An 18,311-nucleotide genomic window follows, 5' to 3' on the forward strand; every position below is an offset into this window, starting at 1 on the left:
TATTCCCCGTGTTTGCGCTGGACGATGCAATTCAATATTTCTCAATCGTACCTTGAGTAATATAGTATACAAGTCGGGTTTTTTCGAACGAAAAAGGATAAAATATAAAATTCATGAGAAAATAAAAAGCGGTTACAAAATACGTGTACAATGAATAGGCATCGAAAACTTTCCGAGAGCTTTGGTTAATTTGGGCCGGAACACGATAATGGTGGTGTTGGTAAACTTGATGGTACTGTCAGGAAGCCTAAAGAATGCTGTATAAAAAAAACCATAAAGCGTTACTTTGTAACTGACCCGATTAGTCCATATTTTGGGTCAAGTGAAGGGAGCTCAGAGGATTTGAACCAAACTAGTGGAGTCGCCCTAAGTATGCTCAATTGAATTGGAGTGACACTGAATCTAGCACTGGCAAGCGAGTGTTGGATATTCGTTTCCGGTATTTTCTTTTTCGAGCAAATGAGGAAAAATAGGATAGAAATTCAGAATATTCGCTGTTTTACCGCATTCCTACGTGATTCGATCTCGTTCTGTAATTTTTCACCATTGCGTCGACATCGATGCGACGGAATCAATTCAATTCATCCATGTTAAATTAGGTGAGAACAATTTCAAAAAGCAACTGCACCGACACATTTTGTCAGAATATGTGGAGAATGAAGAAAATAATGTTGTCAGTGTTCGGGATGTTTTTACCTATCTTTTCTTGAGCCTACTTTCTACCTATCCTGTATTTTGCGAGAGTTGCCCTATGCAAATTTTTGCCCGAAATAAAGGCATGAACCCGGAGGCATAATTCCGAGGTTATTGGTACATAGGCCTACCCGTACATATTACTTTTTTGGAATTATTCGTACAGGAAGGGATAGGGTTAGGGTAAGGTGAGGCTATATCTAGTTAAAATATTTATCATTCGGCCAACTGTCAGCAAGCTCAGTGGTCCAGTGGTAAGATGCTGCGCTAGTAATTTACTGCCAGAGTTCAAGTCTTGCTCTATCCGCTCTATTTTCTCTAACTCTATTCTCCACACTTTCCTTGAATTTTCTAAGTCACGCACCTCTGTACACATGCGCAGTGTTAATCAGCCAATCAGCGACAGTTATTGGCGTACAGATCCTAGTTCCGTACGAATAGCCTCCAGAGAAATCCATACGGGTCCCTACGAGTAGCTACAGCGTTGATTGTTGGGGGTCCAAAATCAAAGATCAAGATTCAATTGGTTGTCACCTGATCTGAGATTGTGGGGCCTAATGCTTTTTACTGCAGTGCTACAGAAAAGGATTCCATTTTGTGTTGTGTGACCCAGACAGGTTAGGCCTACCCTAAAAAGTAATCAGTCCTTCTTGTGCGCTTCAAAATCAACCTTAAGCGCCATACACTTGTAATATACAAAGTAAGTTGAAAGCCGATAAACTCAGTCCAACGTTGACCAAAAATGAATTTAGGGAATGTTAAACTGAAAGTGAAGTCGCTTCAATGAGAACCTTAGTGTCATCAATATTCCACAGGCACGAACTCTATTTTTTGTATACTTAAAGTTGCTGTGCCTTTATACCCACAGAATTGTAAGTCATTGTAAATAGTTTATTCAGCAAAATCAGTTATTTCTAAGCAGAGTCCCTACGACTCCTAGATTCCAAAAAAACTCCTAAACAGAAAATGCGAAGGTGCTTGAAACTCCTTTCATTTAGGCAAAATGCCCGAAACTCCTTTAAAAATTCTTCAATTTTGAGAAATAGGCAATTAGAAATGTTTGAAGGATTTGCAGGATTTGAAACCGTGTTCAGGTGGTATAAAGGATAAAAATTTGCTTACAAAATCATCAAATAAATGGTTTACCAAGATAAACAGTTCCGGTTTAGGAGGAGTCTGCTGTAATTGGCATATAAAAGTGACGCGGACGCTTCCTCAAATTTAAAACTTTCTCCTTTAAAACTCACTCCTTATTTACTGACCTGTAGGGGACCCTGATCAGCCAAGAAAGCCGACCAAAGTCTGGTCGGAAAAAGTTTCGCACATTCAAAGAAGTGTATTGGGCACACTTAAGATTCTAGAGTGCGGTAGAGCACTGTGGATACAACCACTTCCCATACAGGACCGAGTAGTCGCATGTTTTGTATGTCATTACCTCCAGGGAAGACACTGGCCATCTTACAAAATTATTTTAAAGATCTACAATAGTTGATAATCATCTAGGCGAAATAATGATGTTCCTGATATAGGCCTAAGCTGTGCTGCTGCTGCTTCTACTATATACTGGTATCAGATTTTGTACCTCTTAAAAGCTTCGATGATTAACTAGATTCTTTTGTCATCGAGTTCGTTGTGTATTTCTTATTTTTAGTTGTCAAAAAGTGAAGGAGCAACAGAAATCATGTCAGATGCTGTAAAACCACCGGTGAGTTTTTATCGTACGATATCGGAAGGGATATGAATGTGAAATGAAATATTTGATGACTCGTGCTGTGGCGTTGAACTTAAAAAGTTTAATACGGTCTGATAGTACATCACTTGATATCATATGACATTCATGATTGAAGCATTCCACATCTGTTCGTTCTCCACAGACTATCACTGAACTAACAGTATTGTTATTGCGCTTAGTCAATGGGACATTAAAAATAATTGTGAAATAGCTATGTTCAAACATAAAGTACATTCAAAAATTCCTTGTTCAAGCAACAAACCCACATCCACTAAAGGGCCATAAGTATTTCCTGAATATATTTGTATCTGAAATTCATCGATTGGACAGACGTATGCTTCCATGATTCCAAGAAAGTATTCTCTCGTGGAAACCTTTATTCTACTATAACTACTCTTTAAGTCATAAATGCTGAATTCACCAGGGTGATTGATTAAAATACTGAGTTTGAAGTTTGCCTGCAATGACTTAACATTTTATCATGAATTTCGTGGCTGGAAGAAGCATTTAAGGATAGCCGGACTCTGCTCTCTTATGCTATACGTAGATTTAAAAAAGATTTTGTTCTCTTTTTGTTTTAGCCTGAGCCTTGGTTACCCGGAGAACAAGTCGTGGCCTTGTATGATTTTGTGGCTGATCGTAAACGAGACCTTGGTTTTAAGAAGAGGGATGTTTTAACGATCGTCAAAGTTTCCTCGGTGAGTAACAGGAAGTTAATGGGGATTTCCACTTTAATATAGCTGGTTACGTTAGCCAGCAGGGATAGCATTCAACGTTCATATTGAATAAAGGTATTCGAATAACTGGCTTGATAAGCAAATGCCTCAAACTTCATAGCCGAAAGCATTCAATCGAACTTCGGAACTGGAAATAACTTAAAAACTTGTTTTGCTTTATTCTTGTCATGTATGTATAGAGTTATTAATTCAACGTGAAATTTTTTATTATTATTTTTTTTTTAAATTCAGGATCCAATGTGGTATCTAGCTAAGAAATCGAATGGCAACGAAGGCATGATACCCGCAAATTATGTTACTAAAGTCAAAAGGTCACCAGTTCATCGGCCATTATCCGGCGGTGTTAATGGTTTACCTAATGACAGACTCAACACAATGGTGTAAGTATAATAGTATCAAAGTATCAAAGAGAAATAAGATTCAGACCTGAATGTTCCTACTATTTGGGAGTAGTTACTACTAATTTTAGAGCTCATTTAATCCCAAAAATATCAAAATACTCAAAATCAGAATAATTTCTAGTTAATTTTCAATGAAACTACTATTTCATGTCTTATTACTCTCAATTTCGATGAAAACTACAATGATATTAGAGATATCGGGTAGTCTTGATTTGGAAATTCGCGTTTTTCGTAACTTTCACTTGTCATTCATTTCCACGATGCGCTCGATTTGCAGTTGGTTTCACGGGAAGATCACTCGCGAGAAAACCGAGGAGATACTCAACCCGCGAATCGACGGATTATTCTTAATTCGTGAAAGTGTGAACTATAAAGGGGACTACACTCTGTGCGTGTGTTGCGAAGGCAAAGTCGAGCATTATCGAGTGGAAAAAATAAACAATCAATTGTCGATCGATCAAGACGTTTATTTCAACAATTTAGAAGAGTTGGTCAAGGTATTTTCACTTCTTTTGTTTGCGATGAGTTCTTTTTTGGATGTCAGGGGATTCCAACTTTTTGGTGCTCAAGTCAATGAAAGTCATGATATTTTTGGTGCAATGATATTTTCGTGTTTCATGATCGTTATTTAGCATCTTTTCTTGGCTCTGATGATTTTCCAGCATGAGTTGAGTTTCCCTAGAAATCTTGATTAATCATGGAATTTTGTAGTAAAGTTTCCACTTAGGGATGGGATAACATGAAAAGTGCCAGAGATTTGGGTAGATTACTTAGAGCAGGTACCCTGTACACAGTACGTTACTACTTTATTGCTTTACGTTGTGACAATTTTTGTAGCATTACACCGACGATGAAGACGGACTTTGTCATCGATTAGTAAAACCATTTCCTAAAACGAGCACCGGTAGTAGCGCAAATAACGCCCCGACTGAAGCAATGCCATTACAAGAAAAGGATTTAATTCAAGCCGGTTGGGTGATTTCGAAGGATGAATTATCGCTTGGTGAAACGCTCGGGAAAGGAGATTTCGGAGGTATTTTATCAACGATGTCCGAGTGCATTTATCTATCTAAGTATTTGTTGTTTATCGTAAGCTGATTACATTTTGCAGCCGTATTCAAGGCTAGTTATAGAGGCCGTAAAGTTGCCGCAAAATCATTGCAAGACAATAGCCGAGCGGCTCAGATGTTCCTCTCTGAAGCTTCTCTTATGACGTAAGTATTATTCATTAGTCATTCCAAATTCTGATACCAAGTGATATTGTCAATGAATACCGTACCTATCTGAAACTCAGTCATCCCTCGCCTGGGAGGGATAAAATCATCGGCACCTCGTGAGTGGCACCTCTATCATCAGACTAGGGACCAGACGCCCGAATTGCTCCATAAATCAATAGGGTCCATATGTCTCCTCGGTTTCCTTGAAAACTCCTTTTAAACGGAAGATGCTTTTGAAAGTGCTTGAAACTTCTTTAATGTGAGAAAAAGGTCAGGCACTCAAAATGCCTTGAATTTGAGAAATAGGCAGTTAGATACTTTATAGGAATTGTACATAGGATATGCCTTTTCAGTACAGTTGGAACCAGGAACTTTATTGATACCCTATCAGCAGTAACCAAATTAAAAACTGGGAAGTAATGTCAAGAATCGATATTTGCTTATAAATCCACAGAATTACCAGTTTACCAAAATAAACAATACTGGTTTAGAAGGTGGTGCCGGCGCTTCCTCGAAATATGAAATGTTCTCCTTATACCCAGGGGCTGGTTACATAGTCATGACTTAGACTTAAGACCAGTCGAAGACCAACTAGGTTCTATAGCCAATCTAATAACTTAAAACCAGTCTGTAAGCTTTTGGACCTAAGTCACGACTGTATAACTGGCCCCAGGAGTGACTGATCTGTAGAGAGCCTGATTAACCTTAGTCTCGTTTTGCAGATCGCTTCGTCATCAGAATTTAGTTGAATTGCTCGGTGTAGTATTAGGAGACACGATGTATATAGTAACGGAATTCATGGCGAAAGGAAATTTGGTCGATTACTTGAGGTCGCGCGGCCGAACGGTTATCACGAAGAAAGATCAAATAAATTTTGCGAGGTCTGAACCCAAATCAATCACGAAAACTGATTCGAACAGCTTGTTTAGGTACATGAATGGAGATGAATTCTGTGCGTTTCTATATTCTTTCAGCGATACTTCCGAAGGTATGGCTTATCTTGAAAGTCAAAAGGTTGTCCATCGAGATTTAGCCGCTAGAAATGTTCTTATATCCGACGAAGGTGTTGCCAAGGTTTGTGTTAGAATTTAAGCCGAACATTCGAATTATGTGTTGATCGAACGAATGGCCAGATTTAAAGGTAAACTGACTGCGCGTCGGGTCGGGTACAAGCGGTTGATGCCAGTTTTCTGAAATTGCAGGTGTCCGATTTTGGTTTAGCTCGTCACAGCGATGATCATCAAGAAGGTGGATTGATTCCGATCAAATGGACGTCACCAGAAGCATTGCGTCATAATGTACGTTACCGCATTTCCCTGAAGATCGTCCGTCGTGCTCGGGAAAAATTTTTTAACCAAATTTCATAATCGATTTTCATCCTTTACAGATATTTACAAATAAATCGGACATTTGGAGTTTTGGCGTTTTACTTTGGGAAATCTATTCATTCGGAAGAAATCCGTACCCTCGGATCGTAAGTTATCTTTATTTTCAACAATGTTACGTATAGAAAAATGGAAATAGAAAAATAATCAAAAAGCAAAAATAACGCTATTGTTACTAATTTACATAAATGGTCTATAGATATAAGGTTAATTATTTAAGGGAGGTCATTCCAATAATAATAGTAGATTAAGCAAGGTTAATACTAGCATATACATTATTTTGAGAGAATATGATAGATTTTAACATTATGTGAAAGATTACATTTCCGCTGCTAAAGTGTCTCGTTTTTCATTTTCGTACAAAAGATTCCTCGAAATCTCGTTTCAGCCTGTGAAAGAAGTAGCGACGCTGGTGGAACGTGGTTACAGGATGGGTGCTCCCGAAGGCTGTCCGTCGGACATCTTCGATATAATGAACTCTTGCTGGGAGCCGGAACCGGAATCTAGGCCGACTTTCGAGAAAATCAGGAAAAAGCTCAGCGCGATGAGAACATCGACCGTATAACTGTGCAGGGTTATTATTTTTGGGGTGTTATTTTTGTGATAACGGTGAAGTGAAAACTTTCTCTCGTCGAAAAAAAATATTTCGTCTGTTAAGACTGAATGGTGCGAATCTACGGAGTAAATGAAACAGAGATTCTACAAATTGAATGAATACTTCAACGCATGCTCTTCATCCAATCTTTTGGCAATGTTTGTTGTGGGATGGAAAACTGAGTCCTTGAACTCTCACAGTTCTACCGATGAATTAATAAAGAATCGCCTTAAATTTTCATCGATAACCAATTCCTAGTCAATTCATAGAGGAGATTCTTGGTAAGTTTAGCTAGTATTCATTCGCCGATATGGATAGAACCTTTAGACCTGACGTCCCGCCTTATTTTCCATTCTCGTCGCCTACACACGTTACTCTCTGTAAATAGGCTATTATTAAATCGTGTTAACTATGAATGTTGTGGGTATGTGCTAATCATTCAGTGTAGTTTTCATTAATAATTTATTGATAATCCGAATCTTTACGTAATCTCGTTCTTAAACTCATTTGAACTGTCATTATTATTATTATTCTGTCCTTCAGTGTTAGAAATTAACTGATTTTACAGGTTTTAGCTGTCAATGAGTGTTAAAGAATTACGTTTTTATAATCTAATAAGACAAGTCTCTCTCTCAAAAGTATGCAAGAATTTGAATGAACTTCTGTTAATGTGTAAGTTAACTATCAGTATTTTATTTTGACCGTTTCAGTTGTGTATGCAAGGTAGAGTTAGTTTCATTTCATGAATGACAATGAAAAAATTGGGGGGGGGGGGCAGGGCTTTGTTTATTCCCTCCCATGACTGGGGGAGGGTTTTATTATTGTTTTTAAACATTTTGGTGCTCGATATGTACTGCGTTGACTGCAGTTGCCTCCCGATTAAGTAAGAAATTGCTTTCGTATGAAAAACATATTGGTGTAAATATTTTCTATGTATATATTGCATGGGTTAGTGTACGCTGATAGTTCGCTATGATTTCGTTCCATTGATTTTAACTCTTTTTCATCCGGATTCTCAGATGATCGTTTTATATTCGTTTTTGTATCAGTGAGATGCTATATCGTTTCGCGCGTCGATCGGTTGTATTTCGATGATGTAATCGTCTTGAAATTAGTAGAAATGATCTACGTTTCGACCGTACGTCCTAATTTGTTATCGTCAATGTTTCATTGCAACAATACACGCTGTCTTTAAGTGACAGAGATATGAAGTAAAAAGGTATCGGTGAATCATATTTCTTCGATGAACAAAGAAAAATCTTCAATATTCACGAACGAACACCGAAATATTTTCAAATGAAATATACCGGATTCAAATTCAATATTATTCTAATCATGAACATCTTATATAAATACTTAACAAGATCGATATACATTCAGGGCCTGTTGCGTGTTAATGCTAACCAGTGTTTGCGTATTCCCGCGTATGATCCAGATCGACTCAGTTATCGGTAAAAATTAAGACGCAAGGGTTTTGAATATTCAAACTGAAGTTATTACAAGAGTCGAAACCTTACCGATATCATCATACCTGGAACAGGATATCAGTTACGCGAACAATTCATTAAAGCAACAAGTCCTCGAACGATATGAATATACATGTATACATATAATATACATATTCGTCATATATTTTAACGATATTTCTCTTGGAAAAGATTTATTATCTATGAGCCAAGACATGTTATTTCCGTCCAGTGTTTTAGAACATCAATGGAGGCATGCAAGCTATTGTTGGTAAACGTCTTTTGTCATTGCAACGTGTCAAATCATCTTTGTGTCCAATATAAGCGTTTCGTGTAGAGAAAAAAGAAATTAGGTTCAAGCAGGTTCTACATTCGAGTAAAATGCAGGTTTTCCTCTCCAAAGTGACATAATTTTCTCAATGCAATACTGACTCTGCATTTTCTCAAGTTATAAATCTTCTTAACTTAGGTAGTTTAAATCGTTATTGTTCATTGCTGGAAAGAAATTACATTTCGAGCTTGAATGACTGTTGATACAGCAGCATATTACTACAACTTGCAATTCTTAGCGAAACCTGCATTTTAACATCCGATCCCCTGTAGACATCACAGTACAATAACATTCTGTGCTGTATGATGAATTCATCATGACCAACAAATTTATTTGATCTAATTCAGTTTAAGTTGATGAAAAATTTGGTTTTTTTTTTCTTCAAATTTTCAAGTAATTTTGTCTCTTTTTTGAGCTAAGAAACCTACGCATTAATTTATATCCATACATAATCGTTTATCGTTATCATGTATTTATACATTTTTATATAGAATCGAGATGTCTGAACTCGTTCGATGAAAAACACTATTTGTAACATGGATCATTTTAATGACCAAAATGATGTCTCTAAAAGATGATTGCGAATAAAAGTAATAATAATTGCAGTAATGTAGTGTAGTTGTGTGTTTTTGATGCTCTTTTAATCTTCTCAAGACAATCTACGTAAGAAATTTGTGCATGTATTTGGCAGTGTCGATCGCGATGATCTGGCTATAAGGCTGGCCTGCAGCTTTCCTAGGACAAATTAATAAAAGAACGATGCTTCATTGAGTACCCGGTACATGTTATATGTTTGAAAAGCCTTATCTGCATGAGAAATACGTGAACGACGATTAATATAAAAAGTCTGCGGTCTGCAAATGGAAGAATGTTACTTCCTAGTTCTTTGATAACGAAAAAGCTGTTGTCAATCACTTTCATACCAGTATTTGTTTCTCTTTATTGTTCCAACCTAATATTTATACAAAAAATCTAGATAAATGGCATGAGAAGTAAAAATAAATTAAACGGCGTAATGTATTATAGAAAATGATACATGCTAATAATGTTATATGTATATAGAGTGTCTGAAAATTTATCTAAGATTTGATTTCGGATATGCATACGTAACAACGGCATTCGGTATGTCGAACCTCAACGTAGAATGATACAGAATGTTTGTCAGAACGACGAAATATTCACAAAGAGCAAACAGCGTGTAAACTGAAATAGAAAACCGGGAAAATGAGTGATTACAAATTCAAAAGGTACAGTAGAAATTATATACGTTTTGTATCATGGAGTATAACCGCCCTAACTTAACCCTTTCAGTGCATCTTGCGCATTCCAGCACTTTAGAGTAATGAATTGGTCAGTTCTGAAAGGGGAAACCAATTTTCCTGAGCTCATACCATAGAACACATTAGGAATTTTCTGAAAATATTTCATTTACCTCCAGGTTCACAGTATGAATTGTGCCGGAAGAAGAAATAGACGGCTAACAGAAAGATGCTGATATTTGCCAGGAAAAAGAAGCACTTGTGTCTATACGATTTCTTCACAATCTGAAAAAAAGATATCGTCGGCTATGAAAAATACGAAATTTAATCTACTGCTCGAATTATGATTTACCTCACCTACTAAACGAAACTTATTTTCCCTGTTTGATTTGCAATCAGGGTTATATTATCTGTTTGACATCAAAGCAAAAATATGAATATTGGCAGGAAATGGATATGCCGGGTAAGACAGGTTTTAGAACATTTTCTTGTTTTCCACAAAATAACACTTTTTCCGATAGGGGGCTTAGTATTTTTTGTATTCATGTTGATAGATTAGCAAAAGGGTATGAAATGAGAAACACTGTGCAAGTTAAGTACGGTGAAACTTCAAGTGTGGGAAAAGTTGATCGTAAGACTGGGTACGAGTTGACTATGAATCTAAAGAATTGCTATGGTACTTACTGGATCGTTGAGAGGTTTCCAATCGCGAGCCCATCGAAATGTTATCAGCTGTAACAGCATATATATCTCAGAGCAAACCATGAAGACTATGAAACTATTTTCATGAACATCTAAAACAGAAAGAGAAAAATAATGAATACGAGATCAATGAAAAACCTGTCCACGTTTTGGAAATCGAATATTTTACAAAGCTCACTGAAGTTATCATAAGGAGAAACCCACAATACCAGTTGAAACAATCATTATTGTTTCAAATAAACTCCGAAGATGTTTTAAAGAATCCACTCGAAATGTAAAAAACAGAACAGGGGTCATTTGCTCAAAAGTTGGTTAAAGATAACCGATGGATAAATACCATAGTACCATAGTAACAATGAAGTTTTAATTGTCACTAAGTCAACTATCCACTCCACTGGTTAACTTTAACCAACCTTTGAGCAACTGCAGCCCTAGCAGTTGTTTAAATCGGTATTGTGGGAAGTCTCGTTAGTCTCTCGTTGGTGTGGTCTCAACGATTTACTCACCGAAATTCTCCGTCGAAGAAACACACGTGAGCACCATGAGACAAGCGACTTCTATTTGATTCAGAATGAACATCGCGTAAACGGTCGCCATGTACAGCGGTCGATGTCGGTTCGGGAAGTTTTTGAAGTAATTTACGTAAATGAAAGGTATGACGCAACGCGGGGCGTAATGTGCGCCGACGAACAGCCGCCAAATATATCTTTGAGGAGTGAATCCACCGATGGCGGCGCTGATCGATGGCAGATAATTACTCACCTGAAAATAAAACAAATAGAAAAGAAACTAAAGGTCGCATTGCAAGTATTCTAAAATCTTTAATGTCTGTGCAGGAGCTCGGACTACATTTAGAGGCAGTAAAATTTCAAACTTTTGATTTTCTAGCCCTTTGCCTACCCTATGATAACACATAACCTAACCCCGGTTTACTCTGGGCCCTGTAGACCCTAATCCTCTGGACCCTCTACTCACCCTCTAGACATTAAACCCTAATTTTCTGGGGTTGAAAAACCAACATTTTGCTTTATCAGCATTTAATAGAAATGAACTGGAGACCGATCATTGGTAACAGTAGGCCTACTGGATGTATGTAGAAGCTTAGTTAGTAATTTCTAACACCTACCCCGCAATGGGTTCTCGTTGATGCATCATAATCAAACACTATAGATAGTATAACACATAAGAGCATAGCCAATAACGGTAAACCGCATGAGTATATAACCACATTCATCCATTTATGTTTTAGAATGACGACCGAGGTGTCAGATTTTTTATTGTCACTTCCCATTTTCACTACCGCAGAATGATACGTCGTATTCTCTGTTATATTATCGAGAAATTGTTCTTCTACTTCTGATTTCATCAAAAACCGCTATATAAATCGGATAGAACGTGTAACAGCAGTGGATGCAATGTCAAAACGTTAAAAAAATTTAGAAATGTCAATTTACGCGCAACGACCTTGAGGACTTAAACTTGAGCGGTTACAGTTGGCAAAGTGCAAACTTGGTGGCAGCACCATACGGTCACCTAGCGGAATTTCTGTGAACTAACGTAATACCGAATGCTGATGAACTGAGTGTAAAGTACACCAAGAAATACAAAGAGAAGTAGAATATAAACCGACATGTTTATTCACATTTCGGAAATACGTATTTCATCTTCCAAAAGAGTTTGAATGGTCCAGTCATGATCGCATATAAATTCCACTGAAAGACCGTACGGTGCAGCCACCAAGTATGCGGATTCAATGATAGGACGGCTCCGAAAAATAGTACAGCGTTTAGTATCATTGTGTTTTTTCAAGGTCGTTGAGCAAGAAATTATTCTGATCACATTTTATGTAAATATTGATACATATACCTGATTAATTGCGTTAATATTTGCTAAATGTGTTAAAATATAAAATTATCGCGTAATTTTCATGTCATTTTATGAAATCATTAATTCAGTATGCAGACATCGATGAAGAAACTGATGAATTACCGTTTAAAAGCTTTTTAGATAGCGAAATCCAGAGAAAACGGAAGGATGACACGTTGGGCACGGAGTGGAACCGCTAACACGAAAAAACCCTTGGATTCAACTCCTTGGTCCGATATGAAAAAAGACACTGACACTTTGAAGACCAAGATGAAAACGTTTCAGGAAAAGGATGAAAGACGAGAGAAAAGGAGAATAAAAAGGATCAATAATCGTCAGAATAAAGTTGTAAGCAAAAACTACAAGTGACTGCAATGTTATGATATTCATGATGTGTCCTTTATGTACCTAACCTAACCATAACACTAGCACCACACAGTAACCTAAATACAAATGGTTAAATATAATTTTTGAAGCAGATTATGAAGTTAACTTCGTTATCTTTTTGTCTTTATTAGGTTTGTTTTAAATGTCGTAAGGAAGGACACACGATATCAGAATGTACTGAAATCACCAATGATATCGAGCAAGGGACCGGTATTTGTTTCAAATGTGGATCTACGGAGCACGCCGTTGCAAAGTGTCGAGTAAAAGTTCCTGCAGGTATCTCACTTCACCTGTCGATCTTGCGCTGTACATTGTTCATTTTTTAGACAACAATTTTCTACCCATTTCAGGAACCTTTCCATTTGCAAAATGTTTTATATGTAAAGAACAAGGTCATCTTTCAAACCAATGCCCAGATAATCCTAGAGGTCTTTACCCGAAAGGTATGATAATTGAATAATGTGCCATACGTATTTTGCGTTATTTACCAGTCATTTATGAAAGGTATTTTAAGTGTACTTAAGTGAAATGATTTATTTGCATTCAGGTGGTTCGTGCAAGACGTGTGGTTCGGTCGAACATTTCAATAGAGATTGTCCAGAATTACAGAATAAAAAAGGTAAGCATATACCATCCGGTGACTGATCCTAGGATTATGTATTTAAGGTCTTGTGGTGTATAAAGGACGTTTTGATCGTTGATAAGGCATATTTGGAGGCGTATTACATAAAGCATTAAGGCGTCTAATTTGAAAAATTTGGAGATGTATGAAATGCATCGATGATTTCCAAGAAGAAATAAACTTGTCCATCCTACCGATATTGCAGGAGAAGTCTATAAGATTCAATATACGTAACAAGGCAATGAAACGTAAAAACATCTTAGGGTCTTGTAGGAGGCCCACAAGATCCCCTCCTGGTTTCATACAATTACGTTATTCAGCTAACATCTTTTGAGTCAGTTTCAGTTGAATAATATCTTAAAATATGTATCAAATTTATATCATTGTAGCCGTTGAGAGTGAACAGCAGGAAACTATTGATACAATAGACCTGAAACATCATCGCAGTGCTGATGAAGAGCCTGCTCATCTGAAAAAACCTAAACCTAAACCATTGCGGAAAGGCCCAAAAATTGTGAAATTTTAGTTGTAAATAAAATATCATTATAAAAAACTATTAAATTTTATAGTCAGTGGACGGTTTTTGTAATCATATTTTCACAGAGGCTCGTCGTTGCAGTTACGGGATCAAACTATATACCCTCGACAGGGTTTCGAACCTGATGACATCGCTAGACTCGCGGCATCAGGTAGGATATTAACGAACTGCTGAACGAAGAAATAAAGCAGAGGATGAGGACATAATTTTTATTTCGAATAAAAGAGAAATGTACATTATTATGAATATAATTGAAATGTATTGTAAATTTACAAAAATATAATGAGATAATGTCGCTGGATCATCTATTTACGCCGCCTGTCGCTAGGGCTGTGAACGTTGCCTCCAGTTGCTTCTAAACTATCCAGGGAGATATCACCCAGGTCCAAATCACCCAGATCAACTTCCGAGCTATCAACCGCTAAATCATCTAAATCCAAATCAACTTGCGTGCTATCTACCGATATATCCAAATCTTCGAGATCGATATCCTCCGTATTGCTGGAATCGGTAGATTGGTCTGAAATATTAAAACAAATAGTTAGTTAAATTACTTAAATTGCCTATGCACGGAACCCTTCGTAGATAAGAACCATAAGAAGCATAAGTAAAACTACCTTCGTCTACGTTATCTTTCGATGCTTCGTTGATCAGTACCGCCGGTTGACATTCGCAACCAGTCAACGAAGAAATGGCCAGGAACCCATCAGGGCATCGTAGTTCGGCGGCGCATAATTCGTTCGGGTCACTCTGCTGCTGCGTGTCAGTGATCTCCGTATTTTTAGTTCTAGCGCTCGCTAAGCGTTTGAACGCGCATCTGAAAGTCACTCGCAGAAAGCGGAATTTGAGTTAATTTGCTCCACTTAAGGCAGAATACATTTTTGAAATATACATTTCAATTGCTCACCTGCAAGTATTTTCATCGAACTTTTCATAGGTGTCACATCTGTATCTCTTTCTACAAACGCAAGCACATTTCACCGGATCCCATTCTTTCGCGCGGTCGCATTTCTTCGCCATCCAATTATCCTTGCATTGACATCGACATTCATTAGGTATGTATTCCTGTCTTGGATTGCAGTCAGTTTCGAGCATGCGACATTGACACTGGCATTCGGTGTGGCTCTCGATGGCAACTTCTGATATTGTGGCAAACTCGAAACTGGACGAGCCCATCGCCGGATATTGGGCTTTCATCACCTAGAAAAAAATTACAGTTTGAAATGATTATACGAAATGTACGATGAAACTAATCCACGCGATAACCAAAATAAAACAAATGGAATTTTCCTTGATTTATTGTGTTTTTGTGAGACTATTTGTTTACCAGGATAAGTGTCCGATGTACCACAGTGGGTTACACTGCGGGATCGTAGAGCGACGGAGGTCACCGTGAATCCCAACCACTTCGAGAGCTGGGTGAACGTATTTAGTGCTGTGGTCCATAGCGCGAGGAATATGTGGGTAAGGTGCGTTTTCAATTTTGGAACTGAATGGCCTGGGGCCCTCTCAGGAAAAGTTTCCAAAAAGGTACAATTCCCGTTAATCGAAGGTCTTCATAAATGGTTTGATGCACATGCAGTCGTAAGCGTAATACGTTTCAGCAAAATGATTTCTCGAAATCAAAAACCGCGGAACTTAACATTTTTACGAACTCCATGCTAATACGACGGGCAAATTAGTGAAAATAAACGCATAAAATTATTACGAATAATTATCAATTTATCGAGTAAAAAAAAACTATTTCTATATACATAGTAAATCGCTGAAGCTGGTCCGACTTTGAATTGTTATTATCACCTTGACTTTAGTTTCCGAAATGCCCACTTTCGGTTTGGCGACACATTTCAACATTTCATGACCGCAACAACCCCCGCATCTTCTAACCTTCGTACAAGTGGGCCAGACGTACACCATCGGATTTTCGCGCGGTATTTCCACCTCAGTATCACGCGGTTCACAGGCGGCTGGTACCGCCAGTACATCCGCTAACGCATCTAAATTAGATAAATTACAGTAACGCTGATAATATATATGCAAAAGAGTGCGTGAATTACCAAATAAATTGAAAAAAGTACCAACCTGCGGATGAGCTAGCCATACGATCATCACCTCCTAGAAAGATAAATTTCAGATATAACTTGGAACTCGAACTGAAAACTAGCTCGTAGAAGTCCTCCTATAATTAGTGCTTACAAGTCATGACCTCAATCGTATATAATTACATTATTCGATAACTTTTCATTTATCTATTTGTCCAGAGAATACTGGCAACATTTGTCGCAATAGATATATTTGCGTAATAATTATTCGCTCGTTATTAACCTCTAGCTTTAGATTAGTATCGGGTTCATGTCTATATATCATTGGTGTCGGCCATCAAGAACTCATCATGGAATCTATGTGCAAATAGTTTTTGCTGATAATTACCCGATGCATTTTTTGCTAGCGTCAAGTTCAATCCAGTGACTACAATAAAGAAAAAAAATCAATCGTATCGAATAGTAATTCATAAAAGGTAATGCCAAATCAAAAATTCACGAAAACTATAATATGATCTTTGCAAAAATGCATTGCCTCTTGTTAATTTTTTGGCAATACGTCTATGAGAAGTGGATAGGACAGAAAGGTGTAAGAGGTTAGACAGTCCTCGGAGTATGAGCTTTCCCGTCGATCAAAAGACCTCTGCCGTGGGATATATTTGAAGAAATGCCTCCATTGATATTTGTTTACTTGCAAAGCTGAAACTCGAGACGGGTTTACAAATTCTTATCGCCGTAGACAAAATGGGTTTGACGCGCGGAAGGAAGTGTGCAGTATTATCTTACATACAACACGAGTAATTAAATTAGAGATGTATACTTAATATATACATGTAAAACCAAACAAAGGATCGCGTATATAAGAATCAGGGGCGGATATAAAGGGGCAGACTAGTACAATGCTATGAAAAGGGTTTATAAAAGGGCAAGAAGAGCGGGAGCCGTACGCGCAGCGCCAAACGGGTTCTGGAAAATTTGGAAATTTCGGCGCGTCATGGGATGGCAAGGCGAATAGGCCAAAGTCGAGGACTTCGGCTTGAGCGGGCGGGAAAGTAATTAATCAAAAAAGCGCACGGAAAATGTAATGGGACGTATTAGTGCGTCGGACCGCGTTCCCGTCTGGATTCATCAAAATGTTTTTGCACTTGTCTGCAAGTTAAAACTTGATCCACGTGATTGAACTTACTTTGTTGAATATCTTCGGTTTTGATTTTTAAATGTTTCAGAAATTCTGCCGTACTGCGTATATTTTTCAATTGATTCAAGATCGACGCCCCGGGCACTGGTGGCGCATTATTCTGTAATGAAATGATCATTGAATGACTCGTGAAATAAACTATATATTGCCGTTCGTAAAAGACATAACTTTATCCAGCATTTCGTATTCAATGCACGGGAACACCAGCTCAGAGGGTGGACCCGTAGCTCGTCGATGCGAGCCTACGTTGTAGAATAAAGTTTTGAAGTTTATAGAATTTGATAGTAAAAAAACTCTTGCTACGGTTACATAAGACATTGCGAAACTTGATAATAACTCGAAATGAACTGATGCAGCTATTAACGTATTGTATTACGGTACCAAACTTTCCTCTTGAAAATTGAACTTGTGCAACCTTAAACTAATTGTTTCAATAACCAATTATTGAGGAAACCCCATTTTACATCAAAATTTAATTAACGTTCTAAAATAAAAACTTACCACCGCGGGTGGTTCTTCAACATCGATTTCGATTTGAGCAAAACAGCTCGACACGATCACCAAAACGATCACGCTTCCAAACTTGAACATCTCTTCGCTGTAAATGATTGGTAACTGCTGTCAGGATGCTGGTAACCGGAGAATATGGAGAGGCTGCTGATGGGGATGTTTACGTGTTTACGGGCAATGTATTCGATTTCGAAGAATAACTGATAGTACGCTTGAGAACTTTCAGGAAACATCTTGCGTAGATCTATTCGTCAAGGGTTTCCACGAAGGAACAACTAAAGTAGGTAAATAGAAAAAGCAACGAAAAAACGTCATGTCCTAATGAGAAACGGTTTTCTGAGTCCTCTGGAGTGCTGCGTGGAATCATATTCTATTTTCCAAATCACTAGATCAATTCACATTAGATGAGATGTTTAGAACTATCTGAATTTATTCATTCAAATGTGAAACTAGATACAATCTATAGTTGCGAACACAGGGACCTGACACAATAACTTTTTGACCCCGGTATCCTAGGTACATGATAAAAGTCTTTTAAGTACTCAGGATACTGGGGACAAAAACCTTTTCCCTGTGGTTGTGGTTGCGGCTGGATCTGGGTAGTTTGAGCTGGGAACCGTAAGTTATCCA

The 18,311-nt window shown here is 37.7% G+C and overlaps 4 protein-coding genes across 5 annotated transcripts; 2 read left to right on the forward strand and 2 right to left on the reverse strand.

The window, feature by feature from the left end:
- The first annotated feature begins 429 nt into the window (after positions 1-429).
- On the forward strand, positions 430-9,147 carry LOC141905160 (tyrosine-protein kinase CSK-like). Of its 2 annotated transcripts, XM_074793933.1 has the most exons (12): positions 430-599; positions 2,345-2,398; positions 3,007-3,123; positions 3,394-3,542; positions 3,841-4,060; positions 4,401-4,596; positions 4,675-4,777; positions 5,503-5,661; positions 5,755-5,854; positions 5,983-6,078; positions 6,168-6,254; positions 6,554-9,147. In XM_074793933.1, the coding sequence occupies exons 2-12, from the start codon at positions 2,375-2,377 to the stop codon at positions 6,728-6,730; spliced, it is 1,428 nt and encodes a 475-aa protein (XP_074650034.1). In that variant the 5' UTR covers positions 430-599; positions 2,345-2,374; the 3' UTR covers positions 6,731-9,147. The 2 variants fall into 2 exon arrangements, with proteins under 2 accessions (XP_074650034.1, XP_074650035.1); XM_074793934.1 differs by lacking the exons at positions 430-599; positions 2,345-2,398; positions 3,007-3,123 and adding an exon at positions 3,189-3,216.
- Positions 9,148-9,466: 319 nt separating this feature from the next.
- Positions 9,467-12,267, reverse strand: LOC141905161 (acyltransferase PGAP2-like). Its single transcript, XM_074793935.1, has 6 exons — positions 11,983-12,267; positions 11,645-11,893; positions 11,025-11,280; positions 10,501-10,610; positions 9,990-10,101; positions 9,467-9,760 (listed from the first exon to the last, which is right to left on the reverse strand). The coding sequence occupies exons 2-6, from the start codon at positions 11,882-11,884 to the stop codon at positions 9,633-9,635; spliced, it is 846 nt and encodes a 281-aa protein (XP_074650036.1). The 5' UTR covers positions 11,885-11,893; positions 11,983-12,267; the 3' UTR covers positions 9,467-9,632.
- A 48-nt stretch (positions 12,268-12,315) lies between these two features.
- LOC141905987 (zinc finger CCHC domain-containing protein 9-like) lies at positions 12,316-13,946 on the forward strand. Its single transcript, XM_074795122.1, has 6 exons — positions 12,316-12,364; positions 12,518-12,732; positions 12,903-13,047; positions 13,122-13,214; positions 13,319-13,390; positions 13,783-13,946. Exons 2-6 carry the CDS (start codon positions 12,553-12,555, stop codon positions 13,917-13,919), a joined length of 627 nt encoding a protein of 208 aa, XP_074651223.1. The 5' UTR covers positions 12,316-12,364; positions 12,518-12,552; the 3' UTR covers positions 13,920-13,946.
- Positions 13,947-14,121: 175 nt separating this feature from the next.
- LOC141905619 (uncharacterized) lies at positions 14,122-17,810 on the reverse strand. Its single transcript, XM_074794570.1, has 8 exons — positions 17,673-17,810; positions 17,160-17,271; positions 16,362-16,400; positions 16,014-16,046; positions 15,732-15,928; positions 14,839-15,131; positions 14,549-14,748; positions 14,122-14,451 (listed from the first exon to the last, which is right to left on the reverse strand). The coding sequence occupies exons 1-8, from the start codon at positions 17,760-17,762 to the stop codon at positions 14,237-14,239; spliced, it is 1,179 nt and encodes a 392-aa protein (XP_074650671.1). The 5' UTR covers positions 17,763-17,810; the 3' UTR covers positions 14,122-14,236.
- Between the last annotated feature and the right edge of the window lie 501 nt (positions 17,811-18,311).

This window comes from Tubulanus polymorphus, chromosome 5 (genome assembly GCF_964204645.1).
Source record: "Tubulanus polymorphus chromosome 5, tnTubPoly1.2, whole genome shotgun sequence".
Lineage (NCBI taxonomy): Eukaryota > Metazoa > Nemertea > Palaeonemertea > Tubulaniformes > Tubulanidae > Tubulanus > Tubulanus polymorphus.